The sequence below is a fragment of the Rana temporaria genome, chromosome 4 (assembly GCF_905171775.1).
Source record: "Rana temporaria chromosome 4, aRanTem1.1, whole genome shotgun sequence".
In the NCBI taxonomy this organism is placed as follows: Eukaryota; Metazoa; Chordata; class Amphibia; order Anura; family Ranidae; genus Rana; species Rana temporaria.
In genome coordinates this window covers 112,832,821-112,857,030 of record NC_053492.1, presented here as the reverse complement: position 1 = coordinate 112,857,030, position 24,210 = coordinate 112,832,821, and the positions used below count along the sequence as shown (strand labels likewise).

General features: G+C 40.3%; 1 protein-coding gene across 2 annotated transcripts in view; it reads left to right on the top strand.

Annotated features, from left to right (window-relative positions):
* Positions 1–24,210, top strand: part of RASA2 (RAS p21 protein activator 2) — a 158,062-nt gene that overhangs the window by 115,703 nt on the left and 18,149 nt on the right. For both annotated transcript variants that reach the window (XM_040348803.1, XM_040348804.1), the window contains 7 exons: positions 2,241–2,347; positions 8,932–9,018; positions 9,105–9,182; positions 12,599–12,672; positions 12,795–12,901; positions 20,153–20,235; positions 23,504–23,712. In XM_040348803.1, coding sequence (XP_040204737.1) covers positions 2,241–2,347; positions 8,932–9,018; positions 9,105–9,182; positions 12,599–12,672; positions 12,795–12,901; positions 20,153–20,235; positions 23,504–23,712 — 745 coding nt within the window. The remainder of the gene's footprint in view (positions 1–2,240; positions 2,348–8,931; positions 9,019–9,104; positions 9,183–12,598; positions 12,673–12,794; positions 12,902–20,152; positions 20,236–23,503; positions 23,713–24,210) is intronic.

The following is a 24,210-nucleotide window of genomic DNA, read 5'->3' as shown; positions in this document are numbered from 1 at the left end:
CTAAAAAACACGGCTGGCAGCTGCTTTGAATAAGACCTCAATGTTTGATAAATATTGCACAGTTGCATGTACAAATCTCTATAAAATAATAAAGCTCCACTAAATTGTTCATTACATTCTGAACTTTTTGTCAAATGTTCTAAAGTGCAACTCCAAGCATTTATGTTGACACCTGAGATTCCCAAAGGCTTCTGTGTCTCCAACACAGAGAGGGTTATGGTTTCATACTTCCTGATTTTATAGAACTCCCCTTTTCCCCAGTGCCATAATATATGGCAAGTTACATTAGTGGGGCTCTGAATATTGGATTCTCCTTTTGAGCTGGAGCAGCATGAACCCATTGCTTGTTGCTCGACCAAAAGAGACCAATTTTAGCAGGTGAAATTGGACAATTCCTGGGATATAAATCATTGGTATGATGTTGAGCAACAATACCTTTCCGTAATACACTCCTATACTTAGAAAAGCTGGGTTGAACTTTAAATCTTTTTACAGTCTAGAAAATGAGGGGAAATGTTTTTGGGGACATGCACAATGTAATACTTTGGATGGGTTCGAAACATTTATCAGAATTCTGTTGCTTCCCTGTGCATTCACAGTTTGTCTAGTTGACCATTGACCTTTAGAGGGGCAGTTTAAAATGATTACAATTTTATAAGCTGGCCATATATGATTTGAATGTCTGCCCGGCTTAGCAGGTACCTGCCGAGATTTAGTATGGGAAGGCTGAATGTACTGAAGTTGATTGATCAATTTGGGTACAACCAGCCTATTGATTTTACATGCAATTATTGCTAGCGGCTGATGTTCTCACGGTGTTCTCCCGGCGGGGGCAGGAATGGCTTCTCAGGAGGGATGCCACATCAACACTGACTGTTTATTGGGGAAATCTAGCAATATTCTTTCCTGCATCCCATGGTTGCAGGAACGAAAATTTCTATGTCTTTGGGTGGCCTTATTCAAACGGTAATATTGGTAATATCCTACAATCGCTATTTGGGGGCAATCTCCCAAATGTGAGCACAGACCACAGCAGATATTTGAAAGAGGTACGAACATTTCCAAAATGTCCTAAACAAAAATGTTTTAACAGGCGTTCTGCTTTAATACACAATAGAGGCTGTTAGTTTGTGGTTTGAACAACAATTCATTAGAAAGCAGTGACCTCAAAAAGTACTTCCTAAAGTGGTAGTAAAGGTTACAAAAGAAAGGGGAAAAAAACACATAAAAAAAAACCCTGCAAAATTAAGGCATAATGTGCTATGTGTATGTATTGCATAGTTTTACATTATACATTCAAATAAAAATTCAGAGTTTACTATTAAAAGTCCTTGTTATTATTGCTACCACTTAAAAAAAATGTCTGTCTCCACTGTGAGAGTCTAGAGCAGGCGAGGGTAAACTCAGCCCTCCAGCTGTTTTGAAACTACAAGTCCCATGAGACATTGCAAGACCCTGACAATCACAGGCATGACTCCTAGAGGCAGAGGCATGATGGGATTTGCAGTTTCACCACAGCTGGAGGGCCGAGATTGCCCACCCCTGGTGTAGAGGGTCTCTAAATTAGTGAGGTTATGGGCATAAGAGAAATGCAAAGACTGAGATGAAATACAAGGTTCAGTCTTTAACGGCTTGCATGTTACTGTAGCTGGGACAGGTAAAGGATGTTTCTGTAGAGATGCTTTCAGTTAATGACAATACCACACTTTGTTCCTTCTGGTTGCTCTTTATCTTTCTCTATTTAAGTATATTGGTGATTTTTTTTCATATAGAATGGCCCAAGAGATGTGGAGCTGTTGGCTCCAATAACCAGTTTCCTGCTTTTTGTTACTTTGCTGTAGGCTAAATGTCCAAAGTAAACACCTACAGCTGCTGTATCTTCTGATGATCCATCTTTTATTGACAATTCCTGTATTTGTGTATCCATAGCATTGATGGTGGTATACATTTAATGTAATCTTGGTAGTGTTTTATAATGCATTTTGCAAAATGCACTGATGCATTTTAAAAATATATATTTTTTTTAGTATTCCTTCATAAATAATTATTTGGTGGGTCAGGAGGCACTGGTTTATTTTTCTGTCCAAGGTTTGTTCTCGCTCCTTTCAGTAATGCATGTTTTTGTGCTGCACGGTTTGTATACCACTCTGCAAGATATGACTTGGAGTCCAATCTAAACAATTAACATTGTTGGACAAAACATGGTCTTATATCTGTATTTCTTTATCATCCTTCTACAGATGACCCTCATGTACGGTATTCAGCAGTCAGCAGTTTTGTCTTTCTGCGATTCTTTGCTGTGGCCGTGGTGTCCCCTCATATATTCCATTTGAGATCCCACCACCCAGTAAGTAAATGTATTTGTGTTCCTCCTGGATATCATGAATGTTAAGGTTATACATATGCGATGATTTAACCAAAAATCCCGTGCCGACCTTTAACATTAATTCTAAGGCCCACCCCCCAAACGGCTATATAGTATCTTAATAATAAAAGATACTAATCACAAAAAATATTGTCTACAGCGCTAATAGTAATACCAAAACAATATGTTTTAAATTACTGATCAGCGCAAGTTAAAGGGGTTGTAAAGGTAAAAAAAAAATCCCAGAATGGCTTCCTTTACCTTAGTGCAGTCCTCATTCACTTACCTCATCCTTCGATTTTGCTTCCTGTTCTTTTGTCTGTAACTACACACCGCAATGTGAGGCTTTCTCCCTGGTGTGGAGAAAGCCTCTTGAGGGGGGAGGGGGCGAGCAGGAGTGTCAGGACACCCACTAACACACAGCTCCTTTCTCCATCTGCAAAGTGGAGAGTGTCCTGACACTCCTGCTTGCCCCCTCAAGAGGCTTTCTCCACACCAGGGAGAGCCTCGCATTACGGCGTGTAGTTAGACAGAAGAACAGGAAGTGAGGATTTCTCAGAAGAAAGAAGGACATTTAAAAGCAAAATCGAAGGATGAGGTAAGTGAAGGAAGCTATTTGGAGATTTTTTTTTTTTTTTTTTACCTTTTACAGCCCCTTTAATCATAAAGTGCTCACAGTAAAAACCTCAAAGAAAGACATTGCATTCATAACAAAGTTCATCAGAAATATTATATAGTGCTTTGGTGAAAAGTTGAAACGACATTCATAGTACCACAGATAAATGTGATCCAATCAGTGTTTTTAATTACACAGACAATTCTAGAAACGATGAAATTATCACACTCATAAAGCTATTTTCTCAAAGGCTCTCTGGTAATAAGCTCACCACATGGTTCCCTTACTGAATGGGGTAGTCGGAACAGCATATGTATGTGTATGTCCTCCAAACGTTCTCCCTATACAAATCCTGTGACCCCCCCATATACAGTTTCCAAATAAAACTCCATCCCAGGTGTCATGAAAGGAGATAAGATTTGCAGATGATCATTGCGCCTAACCTTTATGAGAGCCTAAAAGCATAAATATATTGTATTACTACTGTATTACTGTACTTATCCTAGCACCTTAGGCTTTAAAACCCAAACTCTGTCCCTTTTGGTGCAAGGTTTGGAACTCAAAACCTTCTAAGTCCACCCCTTAACACTGTTTACAAAGAGGCACCCTCACTTTAAAGATTGGGGGGACGTCTTGCCTTTCTCTGTCAGACATCCTAGACCTGTGGTTTAATTTGCTGGTTTTAAAGGGATAGAACCGAGAATCAAAACTTTACCCACTATCATTTTTCTTCTCTCAAACCAACCAAAATATTCTCAAGCACAGTCAGATGTGCACACAGCCCTAAACCATCTCTTGTCCCAGGATGTGGCTGTTCGGTTCTTTTGAAAGACGGGTTGAAAAGATTCTATTCAAAATGTATTCGCAGTGCCAAAACCCAACAGGGGCATTCATCCTATACTGGACCTAAACTCCCTAAACAAGGAATTTTACATGGAATCTGCAGAGTCAGTTATTGCCTCTGAGACAAGAGAAATACTTGGCATCAGTTGACATCCAAGATGCTTATCTACACATTCCCATTTACCCACCTCATCAGTGCTTCACAGAAGGAGACCAACACTGCCAATTTATCACACTGACATGTGGCCAAGAGTATTCACAAAGGCACTTGCCCCTCTTCTTCCTCTTAAGAACTTGGGGCATTCAGGTAACCGTGTACCTAGACATCCTTCTTCTGAGGATTCCTCTTACCTTCAACTATCTGCAAATGTCTAAAGTACTATTCAACTACTTAAGGCCTTCGGTTGGGTAGTACGCTTTTAATAGTCTGCTCTCAAACCTTTAATTCTCCTGGAATGCTAAGGTCTTATTCTGGACACAGCCAAGGCAAAAGTCTTTCCTCCAAAAAACCAAATCCTCTCTAAAAGCTCAAGCCCAGATCTTGGGATTCAAGAGATACCTCTTGGTGAGATTCTCTGAGAGTTCTGGGCCTCATGGTAGCTTAATTCTGCGGTTGTCCCCTTCGCTCAATTCTATTCAAGGCTTCATCTAGTTGGCCTGGAACAAACAGGCTTCTTTCAACCTCCCTATGTGCCACTCTAGCCAGGCAAAAAGCTCCCTAGCTTGGTTGATTTCCAATCCAACCTTAACAGTGGGGGAAGTCATTTATGCCACACCCATTAAGGAATAAAATGGGTGGAGTTTTCAAATCCCTCCATAGCACGCTGGCTGATCGAAAAAAAAAAAAAGATTTCTGTGGTCGGCCTAAGGCTGGTTGGGCCAAAACACTGGGAGCTGCTTTGTTGGGCGCTAGTTTTACCACGTACAGGTTAGTGCTGTTGTATCAAGTGCTGATGTCATCTGTTGGTGAAGTGCTGCATGTGTACTCCAGGCTCTCCTTTCAGCCTGGGGAATAGTGTCATCCTGGTCTAATTCTACTGTCTGCCTAAAGTTACTTGGTCACCTCCTGCCATCTAAAATCCTCATCAGCACCAGCTGCCCAGGTCTGTGAGCACTTGAGGCCTTGCTTCACATTGGGCCTGCTTGCAATACTGCTATTAGGACTCAACATGTGGTGTTTCTAACCTCAACAACATAGTGTATACTACCTTCCATCTTGAGGATTAGCTTGCTCTTCCAGGGCTCTGGTCTTTTAGAGCTTCTACTACTTCAAAAACCTTTCCACTACCCCCACTATATTGGCATTGACCTTGGAAATGGTCTAAAGATTCATGGGCCCCACATGAGTGTGTTTTAGAGCCTTTGAGATTCAATTTAAAAACCAGTGATCCAGCTTTGCAGGCATACCACCGAATGGGTTGAAGATGTACCCATCTTCTGGTATTTCAGTGACTGTGAGTTGGGAGAGGGGGAAAAAAATAAATTTCTTTAAGGCACAAGGAAGAAACCACCTTCACTAACAAGGAGGGCTTGGACCTTAATACAACCTTTTTCTTGTGTAACAAAAGAAAAGGTTCCTTGCAGGGTAAATTGGCCAACTTGGAGGCTCTCTTCACTGAGATAATGCCACCTTGCACATGAGGGGGAGACACCTGATAAAGACTCTGAAAAAAGAATACCCAAAACAAAGATCTTCACCAAAGTGTGGGATGCCAATGGCCTCTGAAAGAAATCGGCAAGCACCAAAACCTGCGCTTGAATAGTGTTCAGAGTGGGGTGCTGGTCCAGACCTAACTGCAGAAAGGACAGGAGTATCCTGGGATGGCGCTTCCATGCCTCACACCAAGCAAAATACACTCCCCGGATAGTGATGAACCCTGTGAGAGGCAGACATTCTAGCCTTGCAATAACCAAATCGCTATCCTTCAGAATTTGGGCTTGAACAGCTAGGCAATCAAAAACCAACAACTGTAAAACAGGAAGGTTAACCTGGTGGAGCATGTGAGGAAGGGGCTAAGGAGGAGGAAAAGCATAAATCAAACAAAACTGACCCCACACAGTCACCAGAAAGGCCAAAAGGTACCTGGAGACAAACCTGGGCAATTTGCTGTTGGATCTGGAGGCCAGGAGGTCCACATCTGCCAACCCTCCACTTACGAGAGAGTTCTTAAAATACCTCTGAGTGGAGAGCCCATACCCTGGCATCCAGATGCTGTTGACCAAGGACGTCAGCCTGCCAATTTGTCACCCCTGGATTGTGGACTGCAGACATGACTTTCTGCCCAATGTAGAATTTGCTCAGCCTCCTTGAAGGTCAATAGGTTTCTGGTTCCTCCTTGGTGGTCGAGGTAGGCCACTACCGTGATTTTCCAAAAAAGTGTCTTGTCCCACACAGCCAAAATGATAAATTGCAATGGAACTGGGCATAAAGAACCACTTCAAAGTGGCCTACAGCCCAAGACACTTTTGCAAAAATGGAGGCGGAGTGGCCCCTGGACCGAAGAGCCTAAATGTGGGAGCAGAGAGTCAGAATTTTTAAGCACTACAGATATATGTGTGCCCAGGTCCGATTTCATGAATGGGGTTTACATCCACTTTAACCACTTAAGGGACCCGCTCATGTATATATACGTCCTGTTTTTAAAGATGGATATCTCGGTAACGGTAGCAGCTGCTGCCACAACCGAGAGATCCATCTTTTCAGTGAGTGGTCCTGTAAACGATAGCGGTGGTTTCCGCCGCAAAATCCCTGTTGGCGGCGGGAAAGGGGGCCCCCCCTCTCCCGCGCCCTCAGTCGCTTAACGGAGCCGTCAGCGGAGGCGATCGGGTCCTCTCTCCTGCTCAACAGGTACAAGTGAGGGCAAGATGGCCCCCACTCGTCCCCCATAGCATAGCAGGGCGGAAGCAATGTCACTTCCGCTCATGCTTCTTAAAGCAATATTTTCTCGTCATTTTTTCAAATGACACCTTTTTTTATTTATTTTTTGCATTTTAGTATAAATATGAGATCTGAGGTCTTTTTGACCCCAGATCTCATATTTAAGAGGACCTGTCATGCTTTTTTCTATTACAAGGGATGTTTACAAATGTTTAAAAATTATCTTTTTTTTTTTTTCAGTGTAAAAATGAATAAAATAAATAAGAAAACAAAAAAATGTTTAAAGCGCCCCTTCCCGACGAGCTTGTGCGCACAAGCGAACGCATACTTGAGTAGCGCCCGCATATGAAAATGGTGTTCAAACCACACAAGTGATTGTATCACCGCAATCGTTCGAGCGAGAGCAAGAATTCTAGCCCTAGACCTCCTCTGTAGCTCAAAAGATGCAACCTATAGAATTTTTTAAACGTCGCCTATGGAGATTTTTAAGGGTAATGGTTTGACACCATTCCACGAGCGGGCGCAATTTTGAAGCGTGACATGTTTGGTATCATTTTACTCGGCGTAACATTATCTTTCACAATATATAAAAAAATGGGCTAACTTTACTGTTTTATATTTTAATTTAAAAAAGTAAATTTTTTCCCCAAAAAAGTGCGCTTGTAAGACCGCTGCGCAAATACAGTGTGACAAAAAGTATTGCAATGACCGCCATTTTATTCTCTAGCGTGTTAGAAAAAAAATGTTTGGGGGTTTTAAGTAATTTTCTAGCAAAAAAAAAACAGTTTTAATCTTGTAAACACCAAATCTGAAAAGCGGGCAAGGTCCTTACGTGGTTAAGGAATTTTTCACTTCTAAGATTTTGTATATAGTTTGAAGATCCTGCAGCATATATCCTGGCTTTTAAGAAAGGTTTAATGCAGTAAACATAATTTATTAAAAATGTGTATTGGGAAGCTAAAAAGTTCTCGACCCAACAAAGAAGTAAATGAGCTAGAGCAAATTTTCTTGTTAAAAAGAAAAAAAATGAGCTCGAGCAAAGAAACTTGCCTGCTATTCTACATATTTCCCCATAAGTTCCACACCCCTTGCATATCATCTCTCAAGTTTCTTTAACCCTTCAAAAAAAAACTGCTCTGTTTCTGCTATGACCTCTGAATCCATCAAATCTGTCCAAGGCAAGATCTGGTGAATAGGGTCTATGCACTGAAACCCTAAATCCTTCAAAACAGCCAGTGTCTTGCTTGCCTTGTATGAGGGTGCATAGTCCTGCAAAAACTGCACGCCGTTCGCAGATTTCCTCACCACTTCTCTCTGTTCATGCCACTCGTACTTTTTTCATCAAGTCACAGTAGTTATCTGCAGCAACTGTGTCATCTTTCTAAAGGATGGTCTGATGGTATAATACCATCCTTATCCCAAAGAATTATGGCCATGTCTTTGCCTACTGACTTCTAGGTCTTGAATTTATTAGGCCGCGGAGAACCAGAGTGCCACCACTTTAAAGACTGTTATTTGGTGTCAGGGTCATAGTGGTGCAACCGTGTTTCAACAGTGACTAATCGTTCTAAAAAATTATCACTTAATTCCTCAAAATGCTGCAAAATAAACTTTGTTGCTTTTAACTCTCATGTTTTTGGTCAGCATTCAAACATTTTGGTACCCACTTGGATGAAAGGTTGTGTACTGTATAACCACATGATCATGAATCCCACATGTTCCTTGGATGTCTGTAGAGCCTCAGCAATTTTTTGATTTGAGATTTCTTGATTTTACAAAATCGTGTCATGCTCACGATCAACATTTTCAGAAGATTACGATGGGATGGGCCTTCCAGATCTTGCAGCATCTTCTGTTGAAAATCTGCCACGCTGAAAGTTTGCACACCATTTGTTCACTGTAAATTCCACCACCTTCTTTGCCATGGTTCATTCAATTACCTGCAACAATTGAGAAAATAGAGCTCCAATCCTCCAAATTGGCATAATATATGAAATGTCACTCTTTTACAACTATAATAACAAAACTGGTGTTGCATATTGGGAAGGAGGTCGGGCCCAGAACTTTACAACCCCCCCTTTGTGTTACTATTAACATACCTTGAGAAATCATTATGTGGTTTGGAGGTGTTCTACCCCAGAAGAGATTGTGAAAATTCAGTCATAGCTTAATTTACTGAGATTAGTGCCATTAAATGGGGTAACATGTTGCACCGTTCTCTCATTTCAGGATGCAGCAACATCACGTATTTTGACTCTCATTTCCAAAACCATCCAGACTCTTGGGAGTGTAGGCAATTTGGCAAAAAGCAAAACTGTAAGTTTTTTTTTGTATTGGCATGGTCTGTCTTGCGAACATGATTTATAACTTCCCATAAATAATCATCTGCTCTGTCTATTCAGTCTAGCTTCAAAGAGCCGTTTATGTGTGATTTCTACAAGATGTTTGAGGAAGAAACTTACACAGCTGATGCTAAAAAGGTTTGTTGATCTTGACTATATTGGGAATTCCCAGTTCATATTTTTGGGTGGTTACAGTCAAATGCACCCAATATGGGTTATGTTCCTTAGAACTGGCAGTGTCCCAAGTGTAGCTTCATTAAACATTTGATGACTGCATACAATAAATCTAGTTCCTATAAAATACCACTTGGGGCATATTGTAGATCTGCGTTACAAGGGCAGGTAAAGATTTCTACATGCAAAGCTGAGACCTTAGATCACAGTGGCACTAGAAAGTCATATTCCTATAGCCAGGCCAGTTGCTAAGCATAGGGTGCTGTTCTTGGAAATGTGATTACTGGCACAGCCAATTAGGTTATTAGAAGTGAAAAACTAATTTAGGAAAGTCAGAAGGTGTTTACCAATTTACTTACCGTACTTTTAGATCTGCGTTGCTTATGAAAAGTAAATGCTTGTCCATTTTTTTTCTACTAAAAACACATTTTGTTGGATAAATAAGTAGGACCTAAATAAATGTTTTATAAAGCTTTTAGTTGGATCTCTCAAATCCAATTTTAATGAAGGGATGGGTATACCTGCTGAACATTATCGCATGTCTGCTTCCATCGTCCGGTTTAATAGAAACCGGCTGACATTCGGCCTGTGTGTACTGCAGCCGATCCGACAGAAGGCGGTCGAAAAAGGTCTTTTCCAACTGGCTCACAATTGGCACTCACAGCCAATGGCTGAGAGCGCCGGCTGGTGTGTTCTGGCAGGGGGCCCATCCCCCTCTCAGAACACAAGGGGAGATCGATGTACTAACATCGGATTGTGAGTACAGCAGCTCTGACCTGAGCAGTTTTTTTTGTTGCTTAAACTGGCTATGAATTGGGTTCAGCTCACTGCTATATCTGCCCTGCGATGAAAGCTAAAATAACAGAAGAAAGAGCAAGAAAGCCAGCCTACAGAGTGTCGCTGCTTTGTGTGGGAGAATCCAGTGAGCATGTCCCTACCCTGTGAAAGCATACATAGAAAGCATCTGTATGTGTAAAGAGAATGTGTGTGGTGAAAATGGCCCTGCATAAGAGAAATTTGTGAGTGCCCTTATTCTACATCAGTGGCTCTCAACCTTCTAGTGCTGTGACCCCTTGATAAAATTTCCCAAGTTGTGGGGACCCCTAACAGTAAAATTATTTTCGTAGCTGGGGGTTGTCAGCACCGAAGGCAAGACAAGTAATTTGTGCCCCTAACACACAGACATTTAGCACTACCTGAGTCCTTTTAATGGCAACTCTAATCACTGGTAGTGTTGCTCACTGTGTCTCCGGCTTCACTGTGTCTCCAACTTTGTGGTGTCTCGTAGCGGTGACACCTATGCCGAAATCAGTAGATGGGGTCTCCTTGAGCCCCTCCCACTTCACATTCCTCACCAGTCAGCTGACCTATAGTCTCTGCCCCACAGCCCTGCTGTGAACTGAATGGGTGCCTGTGAAGAGGCTGAGTGGGCAGCTGCAGGCTCCAGGAACAGCTGGGCGGCCACAGGCTCTAGTGATAGCCCTGCTTGGTGGCCCCAAAAAGGCTGGGAGAGTGGTGTGGGCTTCAGGAACAGCCCAGGATTCGGTGACCCCTGGCAAATCATCATTCGGCCCCCAGGTTGAGAACCAATGTTCTACATCTTATCGGCCATGCAGAGCTGTGCAGGTACATTTCTTCTTCCCTTTGCTGCCTTTCCACTGAGTCTTCCAGTTAATTGGTGTTTGTGACCTGTGGTTACACTTTTAGAACCAGGGGACTCCTGGGAGAGCTGAAAGATGGTGAAATTTACTTTAACCACTTAAGGACCCCTTCACGCCGATATACGTCGACAGAATGGCACGGCTGGGCACATCAACGTACGTGTACGTTGCCCTTTAAGCCCAGCCGTGGGGTCGCGTGCGCGCGACCCGGTTCGAAGCTCCGTGACCGCGGGACTCGCGAACCCGAAAAAAATTAGCTGAACACCGCCATTAGTAGTAAAAAAAAAAAAAAATAATAAAAATACAATAAAACCATCCCCTATTTTGTAAACTCTATAAATTTTGCGCAAAGCAACCGATAAACGCTTATTGCGTTTTTTTTTGTTTTTTTTACCAAAAATGGGTAGAAGAATACGTATTGGCCTAAACTGAGGAAAAAAATTTTTTTTATATATATTTTTGGGGGATATTTATTATAGCAAAAAGTTAAAAATATTGAATTTATTTCAAAATTGTCGCTCTATTTTTGTTTATAGTGCAAAAAATAAAAACCGCAGAGGTGATCAAATACCACCAAAAGAAAGCTCTATTTGTGGGGAAAAAAAGGACACCAATTTTGTTTGGGAGCCACGTCGCACAACTGCGCAATTGTCAGTTAAAACGACGCAGTGCCAAATCGCAAAAACTGGCCGCGTCCTTTAGCTGCCTAAAGGACCGGGTCTTAAGTGGATAATAGTCCTAATCGGTCATATAAAGTGTTTCTGAAGCCAGCCACCCCCCTTTCCCTACTCCCAGATATCTGCTGGTTATCTAGCTCTGAGGAACATCAAATGTCTAAATTCACTTAGGAGATTTACTTGGAAGATCAGATTAATGTGATCAATTTTTACTTCCTATTCATCGTCCATCCTTTTTTTTTTTTTTTTTAAGATTCTAATACAAATGACATTCGTCTTTAGTGGTGTTAGAATTTTTAATATCTTATGTAATCTTAAGTTTAATATGTTGGAATATGCACACTGTTTTGAATATATTTCCTCCCCCCCCCCCCCAATCAATTCTGTATAATGTAGGCTAAATAATTGTGCAGTCGGTCTACAAGAGAATGATAATAGTCTAGGGCTGTGGTCGCTAAGCTACGGCCCGTGGGACAAATACAATAATATATAATAAAATTCTTTGCTTGTCTTTATCAGCCCTTAGGACACTATTCCCCCCCCCCCCCCTCCCATTGCCACCAACAAGGAGGCACTATTTCTTCCACTGACACCAACCGTGGGGAACCATACCTCCCACTGACAACAATGATGGGGCACTACTCCTTCCCAATAATTCCAATGATGAAGCACTACTTCTTCCACTAATACCAATGATGGGGCACCATTTCTCCTTCAGCTGACTACAGACACTGTTGTTTTTTTTTACTCCCCCTGCTGCTTCTACTCACAATGGCCACTCCAGCCCCCCTAAAGTCTGAAGGACCGTAAACTGCTACTTTGTTTAGAAAGTTTGGAGACCCTTGCTCTAGAGGAGGGGAATTAGACATAAATTACCCCATGCTAAAGCTAATCCGTAAGGTCTTGGACAGACTTTTGAAACTGAAGGGTTATGCGGGCACAAAAGCCATTCTGATGCTAGATGAGTGGCTGTGCATGTTTGCTGCAGACTGAAGCCTTGCTTTAATAAAGTCATCATTGTAAAACTTCTCTTCCTGTCCAGTTTTTAGAGGAAATATCATCAACTGAAAGTAAAGAGCCGAGCGGCGTGAGTGAGTCTGTCATTCTAAAAGATGGGTAAGGAAAGAAATGAATTTGTGGCTTCAATTTGGTAAACAGAAAGCTGGTACCCTTTAGAACAGTAATTGACCACTTGGTTAGCAAACAATCTTTTTTTTTTTTTTTTTTTTTCTCTACAGAGAGATGTATAAACGTGCCCAAGGTCGAACACGTATTGGAAAGAAGAATTTTAAGAAACGCTGGTTTTCACTTACAAGTCGAGAATTTTCATACCACAAGCAGAAAGGTAAATGTGACGTCACTGTAAGGGTCCACAAGCTGGCCACCTATGACAGCTTACAATTCCTATAACAAGCATTCACCTGTTCTATTTTGCCAAAGAAGAATGAACCCAGTGGATTTCTTAAAGAGGCTGTAAACCCCTCCTTAAAAAATAAAAATAACAAAAATGTTGTGCTTGCCTCCACTGTGCTGTTCGTTTTCCAGAGTGGCCCCCGATCCTCAACTTCTGTGGTCCCCCAGCGATGCTGGTAGCTCCTCCCAGCATCGAGTGTACACGTTGGAGAAGGCTCTCCTAAGGTGGACACTCGTGCGGCGAGCTCCTAAGTCCTGCATCTGTGTACATTTACGCAGAATGCAGGACTCTGCCCTGCCCCCCGCGCCAACGCCATTGGATTAGATTGCCAGCAGCTGGAGCCAATGACTGTGCTGCTATCAATCTATCCAATCAAAAGCCGAGGCAACGGGCAGAGAGGAAGAGCGCGTCTCCCCCCAGGGAACGAACAGGCTAAGGTGAGTAAAACGGGGGGACCTAGGGCCCTGGTCAGTGTCAGAAGTTTTTTCACCTTAATGCATAGGATGCATTAAGGTGAAAGAACACGAGGGTATACAACACCTTTTTAAACACCTTGCAGATCTCTTGTTGCATTTAAAATTAGCCTGTTTGTATTGATCAGTAACCAAAAACAAGTGTATCCAAAGCTCAAACTTTTTTACGAAGTTCATGGTAAATTAGGGAGGGGTTAATGGTGTTTGTTTTTGTTTTTTTTACTTTCTGTGTTCTTGTGGGGGACAGATGCTCTCTGTTTCCTGATCTTTATCCTCAATGGACTGAGGAAAAGAACAAAAAAAAATGTAGGTCAGCTTATCAGTCAAAGATCTGAGGATTAATGTACCACAGCCCAGAATATAAAACATATTTAGACACACAAGGATGGGATTTTTTAAAGTACCAACATTTTATTCCTAAAATCACAAAATGTTCTTGTAAATATTCAATAATTAAAAACCTTTTTAAACCCATCATTAAACAATTCATGCGGTCAGTGTGTGTACAGTCATTTCAGCTCACCATTCAAATGGTTTCCTCAGGAGACTTGTGAAGTATTGCACAGAATGCCACTACATTTAGAAAAAAATCACATATATTCTTACATAAGTATGCAAACTACATCAGTATATTTGTACATCAACTAAATATCATCAATTCATGTAATCAAAATCATGATCAATAAGTCATCTGATGGAATGATTGCCTTTCAGGTGGGTTTAGGTATACCTTCAAACCCTTGTGATTCAATGTTCTACGGCAATAAAATATGAAAAACTTCCAAAGAGGTATTTTATCACTTGATTTACAATGTGGCAGTTACAACATTTGCACATTGTCAATAATTTCATATGGAAAGTCCTGATTCTGTATCATCTGAAGTGTAAGAATCCAGTGGGCAATTCCATCATATTCCTCATGACGCCTACACTATTTAAAAACCAGAATGGATATGGCAGCTCCTATAGTGGTATCCTTACAGTTTTTAAATAAAGCTTTGTCAAAACGACCCTCAAGATTCCCCCATTTGTAAACTTAAATGCAAGTTCACTTTCAGTTAACGTGTACTAAATTGCACAACCGCAGTGCAGTCTGTTTCTGAACACCGGAAATATTCTCGCAAATTGGATTTAATGAGTTCTTGGGTGTGCGTGGTTACTAGGAAGAGCAGTTGGCAGAGATGCATTTGCTAGAAAGGTTATGCAGTTTCAAGCAGGACTGCACAGTTAATATTGCTGCAATAGAGGGAGTAAGAGCGTTTACGATGGCAGCCTGTACTCAGGATAGTTGGACAATTAAGTATAAAAATGCATCTGTTATCTAGAGATCTTTGCTTTAATCTTTCAGCTATTCCTGGTGCTGAAACACTTCTGGTGTAAGAAAAGCATTCTAGTTTTGCACTGATGCTTGCTTGTTCATTGAATCACTAAGTAATAAAACAAGGATAATAAGAAGGAAAGACCAAATCGTGCATATTCAAAAACAAGTCAGTAGCAGCTCCTATATCTGTTCCAACAGGTTCTCTTAAAAGACCCTGTCACTTTTTTATCCAGAAAATATAGAAGGGTTATCCCTCCAGAAGTCGACAAGGGAATGGTTTATGCATTTGCAGAGCTGGACCATTGCTGCTTTTCAACACTTTGAAATTAATTTTTCTGACACATTGGGGATCTTTATGGCTTCGCAGCGCAATACTAGTATATTAAAAAAAATTAAAAGTCCGCAGCTACAAGCGCTGAATTGCTTGGGTCTCAGCTGCCCTGCTGCCATCCTCAGTGAGGGAATCGGGAAGTGAAGCGTTGCGGCTTACTGCCCGATTCCCTATTGCGCATGCGCGAGCCGCTCGACGCTATGTGAATGGGCGGATGTCTCCTGGGACACACAAAATCCCAGAAGACACCGCTCCCCCATTTCCCAGCAGGCAGTGAGACGAGGAGAAGAAAGAAGACCTACTGCGGACAAGGAAGTGGCAGATTAGGAATCGCCTAGTAACAGCCACTTCGGGTAAGATATATATATATATATATATATATATATATGTGTATATGTATATATATATATATATATATATATATATATATATATATATATAAGGGGGGGAACCAATGCGCAAAACCACAACTAACCTAGGGTAACCTAACTAATAAACAAAGTGTATAAATAAATAAACAAATATATGCAGCAGCCACTACATGAAAGTGCTCACGCACCAATCAGCATATAAGAAAGAGGGGGTGTAGTGGCGCTTGCAGTAAATAAATAAATAAAATAGACAAGAAACGCACAGCAACGTGTGATAATGTCCAAAAAAATGTGTTCCACTCCAAATTCCTCTTTAAAATCCTCTCGCATCAATGACTTAAGATGTGAAGGAGGGGATGTGTGAAGATAATGAGATCCAAACAATATTTATGACTCAATGTCTAGAGTTCATACACAATCATATATGATGAAGCAAAATGTGGATAATTGCATTTGTATGAGTGAATCCATGTAACCACAAATAAACGTAGTAAAAGAGTGAACCCAAATGACAGTACGTGCACTATAATACTATAATAATAGGCAAAAAAAAAAAAATGCACAGCAACGTGTGATAATGTCCAAAAAAATGTGTTCCACTCCAAATTCCTCTATAAACTCCTCTCACATCAATGACTATGATGTGAAGGAGGGATTGTGTGAAGATAAGGAGATCCAAACAATATTTATGACTCAAAGTCTTGAGTTCATACACAATCATATATGATGAAGCAAAATGTGGATAATTGCATCTGTAAGAGTGAATCCATGCAACCACAAATAAACGTAGTAAAATGGTGAACCCAAATGACAGTACGTGCACTATAAAGTCTGTGCCTCAAAATATATAAATATATAATAAATAAATAAATAATGTTCCAGTTAAGTGCACTAATTAAATGTGCCAAATAAATAAATAATGTTCCAGTAATCAAAGTGTCCCAAAAAAATTCCCATGCAAAAAACAGGATATTTGTATCACAGTGAACGTGGAATAAATAATAAAGTGCTTGATGCAAAAATTCCCAAAAAGTGCAATAGTGCTAGGTTAGAGGATGATGCTGCAATCCAATGCACGATCCATTCCGTGTAGTAGTGCAGAATCAGAAGGTAAATACTAGCCTCTCACCTCATGAAAGGCTAATTAGAGCCTTTAGGTAATATGAAGGTCAGCAGGGGATAGCTCTGGATCCAGGGCAGCCCAGGTAATTTTCATCACATAAGGTCCCAGGTAATTTTCATCACATAAGGTCCCAGCCGCTCTCAATAAAGCATAAGGCAAAACTCCATAGTGTAGTAGGTAGGAATAACATTTAATAACACATAGTATCACTTACAGTTAAAATCTTTGAACACCAGCAGCAACAGCAAACGGTTCACAGACAAACAAAATGACAGACAGCTAATCTCCGCTCTCGGCCGCGAGCGGAAATAACGTCACCGACGGCACTTCTCCAAACACCTGACGCGTTGCGTGGCTGAACTACGCCACTTAATCGTAGGTAAGGAGTGCCGTAGGTGAATGGTGACTTATAAAGGGGCTATGATTGGTGCTAATTTTGTGCAGCTGCAGACACTTTCACAAACGCCAACCAACATTCCAAGCTTCAAAACAGATTTTTTCACATCAAGTTAGAGTACTGACATAGTTAGGATCAAGATGCAAGGTTCATAATACTATTATTAATATCAACAATACAAGTCCGTTTTGCTCCCTCTTGTGGTGGAAGGTGGTATTGCTCATAATGCAAGAAGCAAAGAAAAAAAAAAAATATATATCTGTGGGACAAAGCATGCTCTAGCCCCCTCCTGTGGAGGAAACATGCAATCAATGATAATAATTTGCTGACAACTAAGTGCCACTCTCCCCATAATTAATAAGGGAAATGCATGAAAATAAGACCCCAGATAATATGCGATAAAAATTGTAAAGGTCTATGTAATAAAAACAAGGTAATTAAAAGAAGTAAAAAGACTAAAAATTGCTTAAAACTACTTAAAATTCCTAGAATAAGAGGGCAATGCTAAAATGTGGCAAGGACCATGAATGAAATCTAAAAAGTGGAAATAAAACAGTTCAGATCAAATTCTATGTTGTGTCCATTGGGGGTCAAAGTACACAATTCATGGATCCATCGAGATTCAGCTTGGCTAATTTTTTTCACTTTGTTATCACCCCTCCAATGGTGGGAGGGGCGATATGCCCCATACTTTTAAAGAGGAGGGGTCTTTGTTATGACATTGCTCATAGTGACGAGATAGGCTGTGTTTTGGAAAACCATTTATCTCGTCACTATGAGCAATGTCATAACAAAGACCCCTCCTCTTTAAAAGTATGGGGCATTGAGAAGTATAAACCCCATTGGAGGGGTGATAAAGTGAAAAAAATTAGCCAAGCTGAATCTCGATGGATCCATGAATTGTGTACTTTGACCCCCAATGGACACAACATAGAATTTGATCTGAACTGTTTTATTTCCAATTTTTAGATTTCATTCATGGTCCTTGCCACATTTTAGCATTGCCCTCTTATTCTAGGAATTTTAAGTAGTTTTAAGCAATTTTTAGTCTTTTTACTTCTTTTAATTACCTTGTTTTTATTACATAGACCTTTACAATTTTTATCGCATATTATCTGGGGTCTTATTTTCATGCATTTCCCTTATTAATTATGGGGAGAGTGGCACTTAGTTGTCAGCAAATTATTATCATTGATTGCATGTTTCCTCCACAGGAGGGGGCTAGAGCATGGTTTGTCCCACAGATATTTTTTTTTTTTTTTTCTTTGCTTCTTGCATTATGAGCAATACCACCTTCCACCACAAGAGGGAGCAAAACGGACTTGTATTGTTGATATTAATAATAGTATTATGAACCTTGCATCTTGATCCTAACTATGTCAGTACTCTAACTTGATGTGAAAAAATCTGTTTTGAAGCTTGGAATCTTGGTTGGCGTTTGAAAGTGTCTGCAGCTGCACAAAATTAGCACCAATCATAGCCCCTTTATAAGTCACCATTCACCTACGGCACTCCTTACCTACGATTAAGTGGCGTAGTTCAGCCACGCAACGCGTCAGGTGTTTGGAGAAGTGCCGTCGGTGACGTTATTTCCGCTTGCGGCCGAGAGCGGAGATTAGCTGTCTGTCATTTCGTTTGTCTGTGAACCGTTTGCTGTTGCTGCTGGTGTTCAAAGATTTTAACTGTAAGTGATACTATGTGTTATTAAATGTTATTCCTACCTACTACACTATGGAGTTTTGCCTTATGCTTTATTGAGAGCGGCTGGGACCTTATGTGATGAAAATTACCTGGGACCTTATGTGATGAAAATTACCTGGGCTGCCCTGGATCCAGAGCTATCCCCTGCTGACCTTCATATTACCTAAAGGCTCTAATTAGCCTTTCATGAGGTGAGAGGCTAGTATTTACCTTCTGATTCTGCACTACTACACGGAATGGATCGTGCATTGGATTGCAGCATCATCCTCTAACCTAGCACTATTGCACTTTTTGGGAATTTTTGCATCAAGCACTTTATTATTTATTCCACGTTCACTGTGATACAAATATCCTGTTTTTTGCATGGGAATTTTTTTGGGACACTTTGATTACTGGAACATTATTTATTTATTTGGCACATTTAATTAGTGCACTTAACTGGAACATTATTTATTTATTATATATTTATATATTTTTAGGCACAGACTTTATAGTGCACGTACTGTCATTTGGGTTCACCATTTTACTACGTTTATTTGTGGTTGCATGGATTCACTCTTACAGATGCAATTATCCACATTTTGCTTCATCATATATGATTGTGTATGAACTCAAGACTTTGAGTCATAAATATTGTTTGGATCTCATTATCTTCACACAATCCCTCCTTCACATCATAGTCATTGATGTGAGAGGAGTTTATAGAGGAATTTGGAGTGGAACACATTTTTTTGGACATTATCACACGTTGCTGTGCATTTTTTTTTTTTTTTTTGCCTATTATTATAGTATTATAGTGCACGTACTGTCATTTGGGTTCACCCTTTTACTACGTTTATTTGTGGTTACATGGATTCACTCATACAAATGCAATTATCCACATTTTGCTTCATCATATATGATTGTGTATGAACTCTAGACATTGAGTCATAAATATTGTTTGGATCTCATTATCTTCACACATCCCCTCCTTCACATCTTAAGTCATTGAGGGCTTTGGAATTTGGAGTGGAACAAATTTTTTTGGACATTATCACACGTTGCTGTGCGTTTCTTGTCTATTTTATTTATTTATTTACTGCAAGCGCCACTACACCCCCTCTTTCTTATATATACATATTAGAGAGAGAGAGAGAGATCTAACTTATTTATTTTTTGTAGCCTTTTTGGCTTTTTTTTTTTTTTTGCTTTTTTTAGGGTGGCCCTCCGTTTTAATCCTGTGACCATAGCAGTATATTCTTGGTATGGTTTATCTCATGTGTTCCTCTGTGTATATCCTATAAAAGTTATACTAGTCAAGTAACCTATGTGATAAACTGATTACCGTATTTTACTTTTATTAAAGGGCATGCAGACGGCTCCAGAAGTAGTTTGCTGCATTGGTTCTGTTACCTTGTGTAAAAGAACTGGATATATATTATTTTGCTTTTGGCACTAATCAAGTAAACCATTTTGTTTTTGCCAGATAAAGAACCAATGTTTCGTATACCTATTAAAAATATATTGGCTGTGGAGAAGCTGGATGAAAATGCCTTTAATAAGAACAATGTAAGTACCTAACCTAATCACTTTTTTTTTTTTTGTAAGACATTGCTAGCTTTATTAAAGGATCTGGTAATAAAAAAGGGGGAACTTTGGGACTTTAAATGAAGCAGCTGACTGATTGGGGTTGGGTACAAAATAAACACATTTTATTTGCATAGGTGCAAAATATGTATCACATGTATGAAGGTGGCATGTGCAACTGCACATAGTAACACATGTTTGTGGGTGGCATGTACACCCGCACATAGTAAAAACCAACATTGAAGCATGAACATAACAGGTCATTAGCACAAGATAATGCAATAAAATGCTAAGGATAATATTGTACCCATATAGACTGGGCAGCACAGAGCAAACTAATGAGAAATAGATGTAAAATTGAATCAAAAATGATTGAATATATCTGAATAGAATCCTATTTTGGTATAAAGCAAGAAATAAGCAATTAGCGGACCTCCAGTTGTTGCAAAACTACAAGTCCCATCATGCCTCTGCCTCTGGGTGTCATGCTTGTGGCTGTCAGAGCCTTGCTATGCCTCATGGAACTTGTAGTTCTGCAACAGCTGGAGGTCCGCTAATTGCATATCCCTGGTATAAAGCTACATCCTTGATGACTGACACATTTTGTGTAAAAAACACTTCCACAGGGGCAGATGCCATAGGGTATCTGTAATAACAGAATAGTATGCAGTCAAATGGTTGAAGTATAATAAAAAAGGACAAAAATTAAGATTCTGGGTACTCGCGAACATATGCAAACAATGGTATTAAAGGATCTGTGCCAAAATGAAAAGGCAAGTGATCAAGCCTGGGGAAAAATGTATTTGCTGATACAGATCTCCGTTTGTTGTGGGGTTTTTTTTCTCTGATGTAGGTTAGAAATGTAGGGAAGCATTTGCCATGGACAGTCCACACAAGAACTTATGACACTTAAAATAAATTATAAGGTATATCGCAAGAGGATAAAGACAGTCGTGACTCTCCTTACAATCTGTACAACTCAGTTTTATGAATATTGGTAAAACATACATGCATGGCTTTAAATATTATCCGCTGAGTTAAGCCTCAGATTTTTAGTATTAAACAGCACTTTTTTTTTATTTATTTGTATTTAATTTGTTCTATGTTAACTATAGGCCGCTGTTGGTAAAATATGAATACAATAAGGAAGTGTTCTTGTATAAATCCAGTTAAATAACCAATGGGCTGTACGTGGGTATAGAAAATAATCACCCCCCCCCCCCCCCTTAAAATCACATTTTTGTGGCTTTGCCGCCTGAAATGAAGGCAGACAGTTTTTGTTTTATCAGCTGTATTTACTCAGTGCAGCTTATTGACATCCAATCGAAACGTAGAACACCAACATGTCAGAAACAAATTTCAAAAATGGAATCACTGATGTGTAAAAAGGATTACCTCCTTGTGTCAGTATTTTGTTGAACCATCTTTTGTTTTAATTTACAACCTTTAGTCTCCTGGAATATCCTCTACTAACTTTTCACATCTAGACTTTGAAATATTTGCCACTCTTCTTTGCAGAACTGCTCAGTTAATTTGATGGTGACTGTTTGTGGAATGCAGTCTTTAATTTTGAAGATTTTTCAATGGGTTTAAGTATGGATTCTGACTAGGACAAGTGCTCTAGTCCCCTGCTGCAGAGAAACGCCCCCATACCAGGACATAACCACCCCATGTTTTACTGTAGGAAGAGTGTTACCGTATATACTCGTATAAGCCGACCCAAAATATAAGCCGAGGCACCTAATTTTACCACAAAAAACGGGGAAAACTTATTGACTCGAGTATAGCCTAGGGTGTCCATCTGCATGCCTCACTGTGCCCATGCCTCACTGTGTCCCATGACTAGACATGTTAAATATGGGGAAGTATATAGAAGGGGTGCCCAGCTTTGAAAAAGCGGTGCTCCCCGGCCATAGGTCCCCCAGACAGCAAACTTTGCACACTTGTAGAGGTGAACTGGGGCTACATGTGTCCAGGGGACCTATGACTGGCCGGTACCGGGTCCCCAAAGTCCAGAAGATCAGGCGTAAAAAAGTTGACTCGAGTATAAGCTGAGGGGGGCATTTTCAGCACACAAAATGTGCTGAAAAAACTTGGCTTATACTCAAGTATATTCGGTATTCGGATGTGGAGTTGTACTGTATTGCCGCTAGACAATATGTTTGATGTTGAGGCCCAAATAATTCCATTTTAGGTTCATCTGATCATAACACATTTTTTTTCTATGCGGCCTCTGAATCTTCAAGGTGCGTTGAGGCAAAGCTCAGTCGTGACTGCAATGGGGCCTTTCTTGAAGAGTGGCTTTTTTTTCTTGCAACCCTCCCATTCAAGCCACATGTTTGGAGAATTTGTGATATTGTTATCACATGCGCACACAATGACCACTCTTTGTTATAAATTCCTGCAACTGCTTCAGAGTTGCCTAGGCCTCTTGTAGCCTCTCTGACCAGTTTGGAGTGACGTCCTGATTCAGTGAGGTTGTGTGTTGTACCAAATACTTCCACTTTCTAATAGACTTCACTGTGCTTCTAGGCATTGATAAAGCCTTTGTTTCTTGTATTTTTTTTGTGCCTGTTCACAAGTTTATCCAGAAGTTTTTTGAGTGTGCATTGCCACCCATAGTTTGCTTCAGTTGCACACCAGGGACTGAAATGCTCCAGGAAAACTCTTTTCATGCTGGTCACAGCATGAATCAAAATGATCACAGCTGATCACTTGAAAGCCAAATGGCTTTGTGTGCCATTGCAAAGGTGATTGCTACACCAGAGTGAATTTGCAAGTTATTTTAGGAGGGGGTGATCCCTTTTCTAACTCTGTGATTCTGTTTTTGAGCTTATTTAAAAAAAATTCTGACATGTTGGAGTTATTTTTTACTTGGATGCTATAAGTTGCACTGAGTAAATGCATCCGGATAAAACAAAAACTGTGTCTGTCTTCATTTCAGGCTGCAAAGCAACAGAATGTGATTATTTTATAGGAGGATGATTCTTTTCTATACTCACTATGTGCTATGTTTTTTGTCCTTGCTTTTGTTTGACGTTGGTATAGGTATTGCCCCACAATATAATTTTAGTGCCATTTATGTTTTGCCTTTACCTGTGTGCAGAGAATACGCTTTGTGCTTTTAAATCGGTATTATGATCCTGGTCCACTCTGTGTTGTGATATTTTGATAGTACAGTGCCTGTGTCATCTTCTGTGTGTGCACTGGATCATTGGAAGCACATTTTATCCTGTGTTTTTATCGACAGATGTTTCAGGTGATCTATGGAGAGAAGCCCCTTTATATCCAGGCCAACAACTGTGTAGAGCTTAATGAATGGATAGAGGTGCTCAGTAGAATAAGCCGACGCAATCAGCGGAGACTCAGCAAGTATCACTCCTCTGCTTTCATTAGTGGAGCCTGGCTCTGCTGTAAGGCATCATCTGAAAGTGCTGAAGGCTGCCACATGTGCACTGTCGTAAGTGTGACAGAAGGGTTACCATTGGTAAAACCAATAATGAGGTCTTCTTTATAGATATGTGCAAATAGAATTTGCAGAATTCAAAGACCTATCATCACTAAACTGCTCTTGTACAATGTCTGATGATAAAAAGTGTGAAACTTGCCTGCATGAAAAAACATACTGAAACCCATATTTCATTATTGGCATCATATCTGTAGTGGGGTTTTCTCAACAAATTTCCTGGTGGGGTATCAAATAAGCTCAATATGTGCCTGTACGTTTGCCAAATTTCGTCAGCATGTCACTGCCAGAAAGCTACTTGTGGTCCGCATACTCATCATACACTCCCTGAGCAATTTTATAGCAACACTATACTAAATGTGGGTAGTGCCTCTGCTCTCAAATACCCTCAGTTTTTTGTGGCATAGATTTCCTAAAACATTCTATTGGGATTTCAGTCCATGTTGACAAGGTTGCATCACACAATTTCTTCAGATTTGTCAGCTGCACAT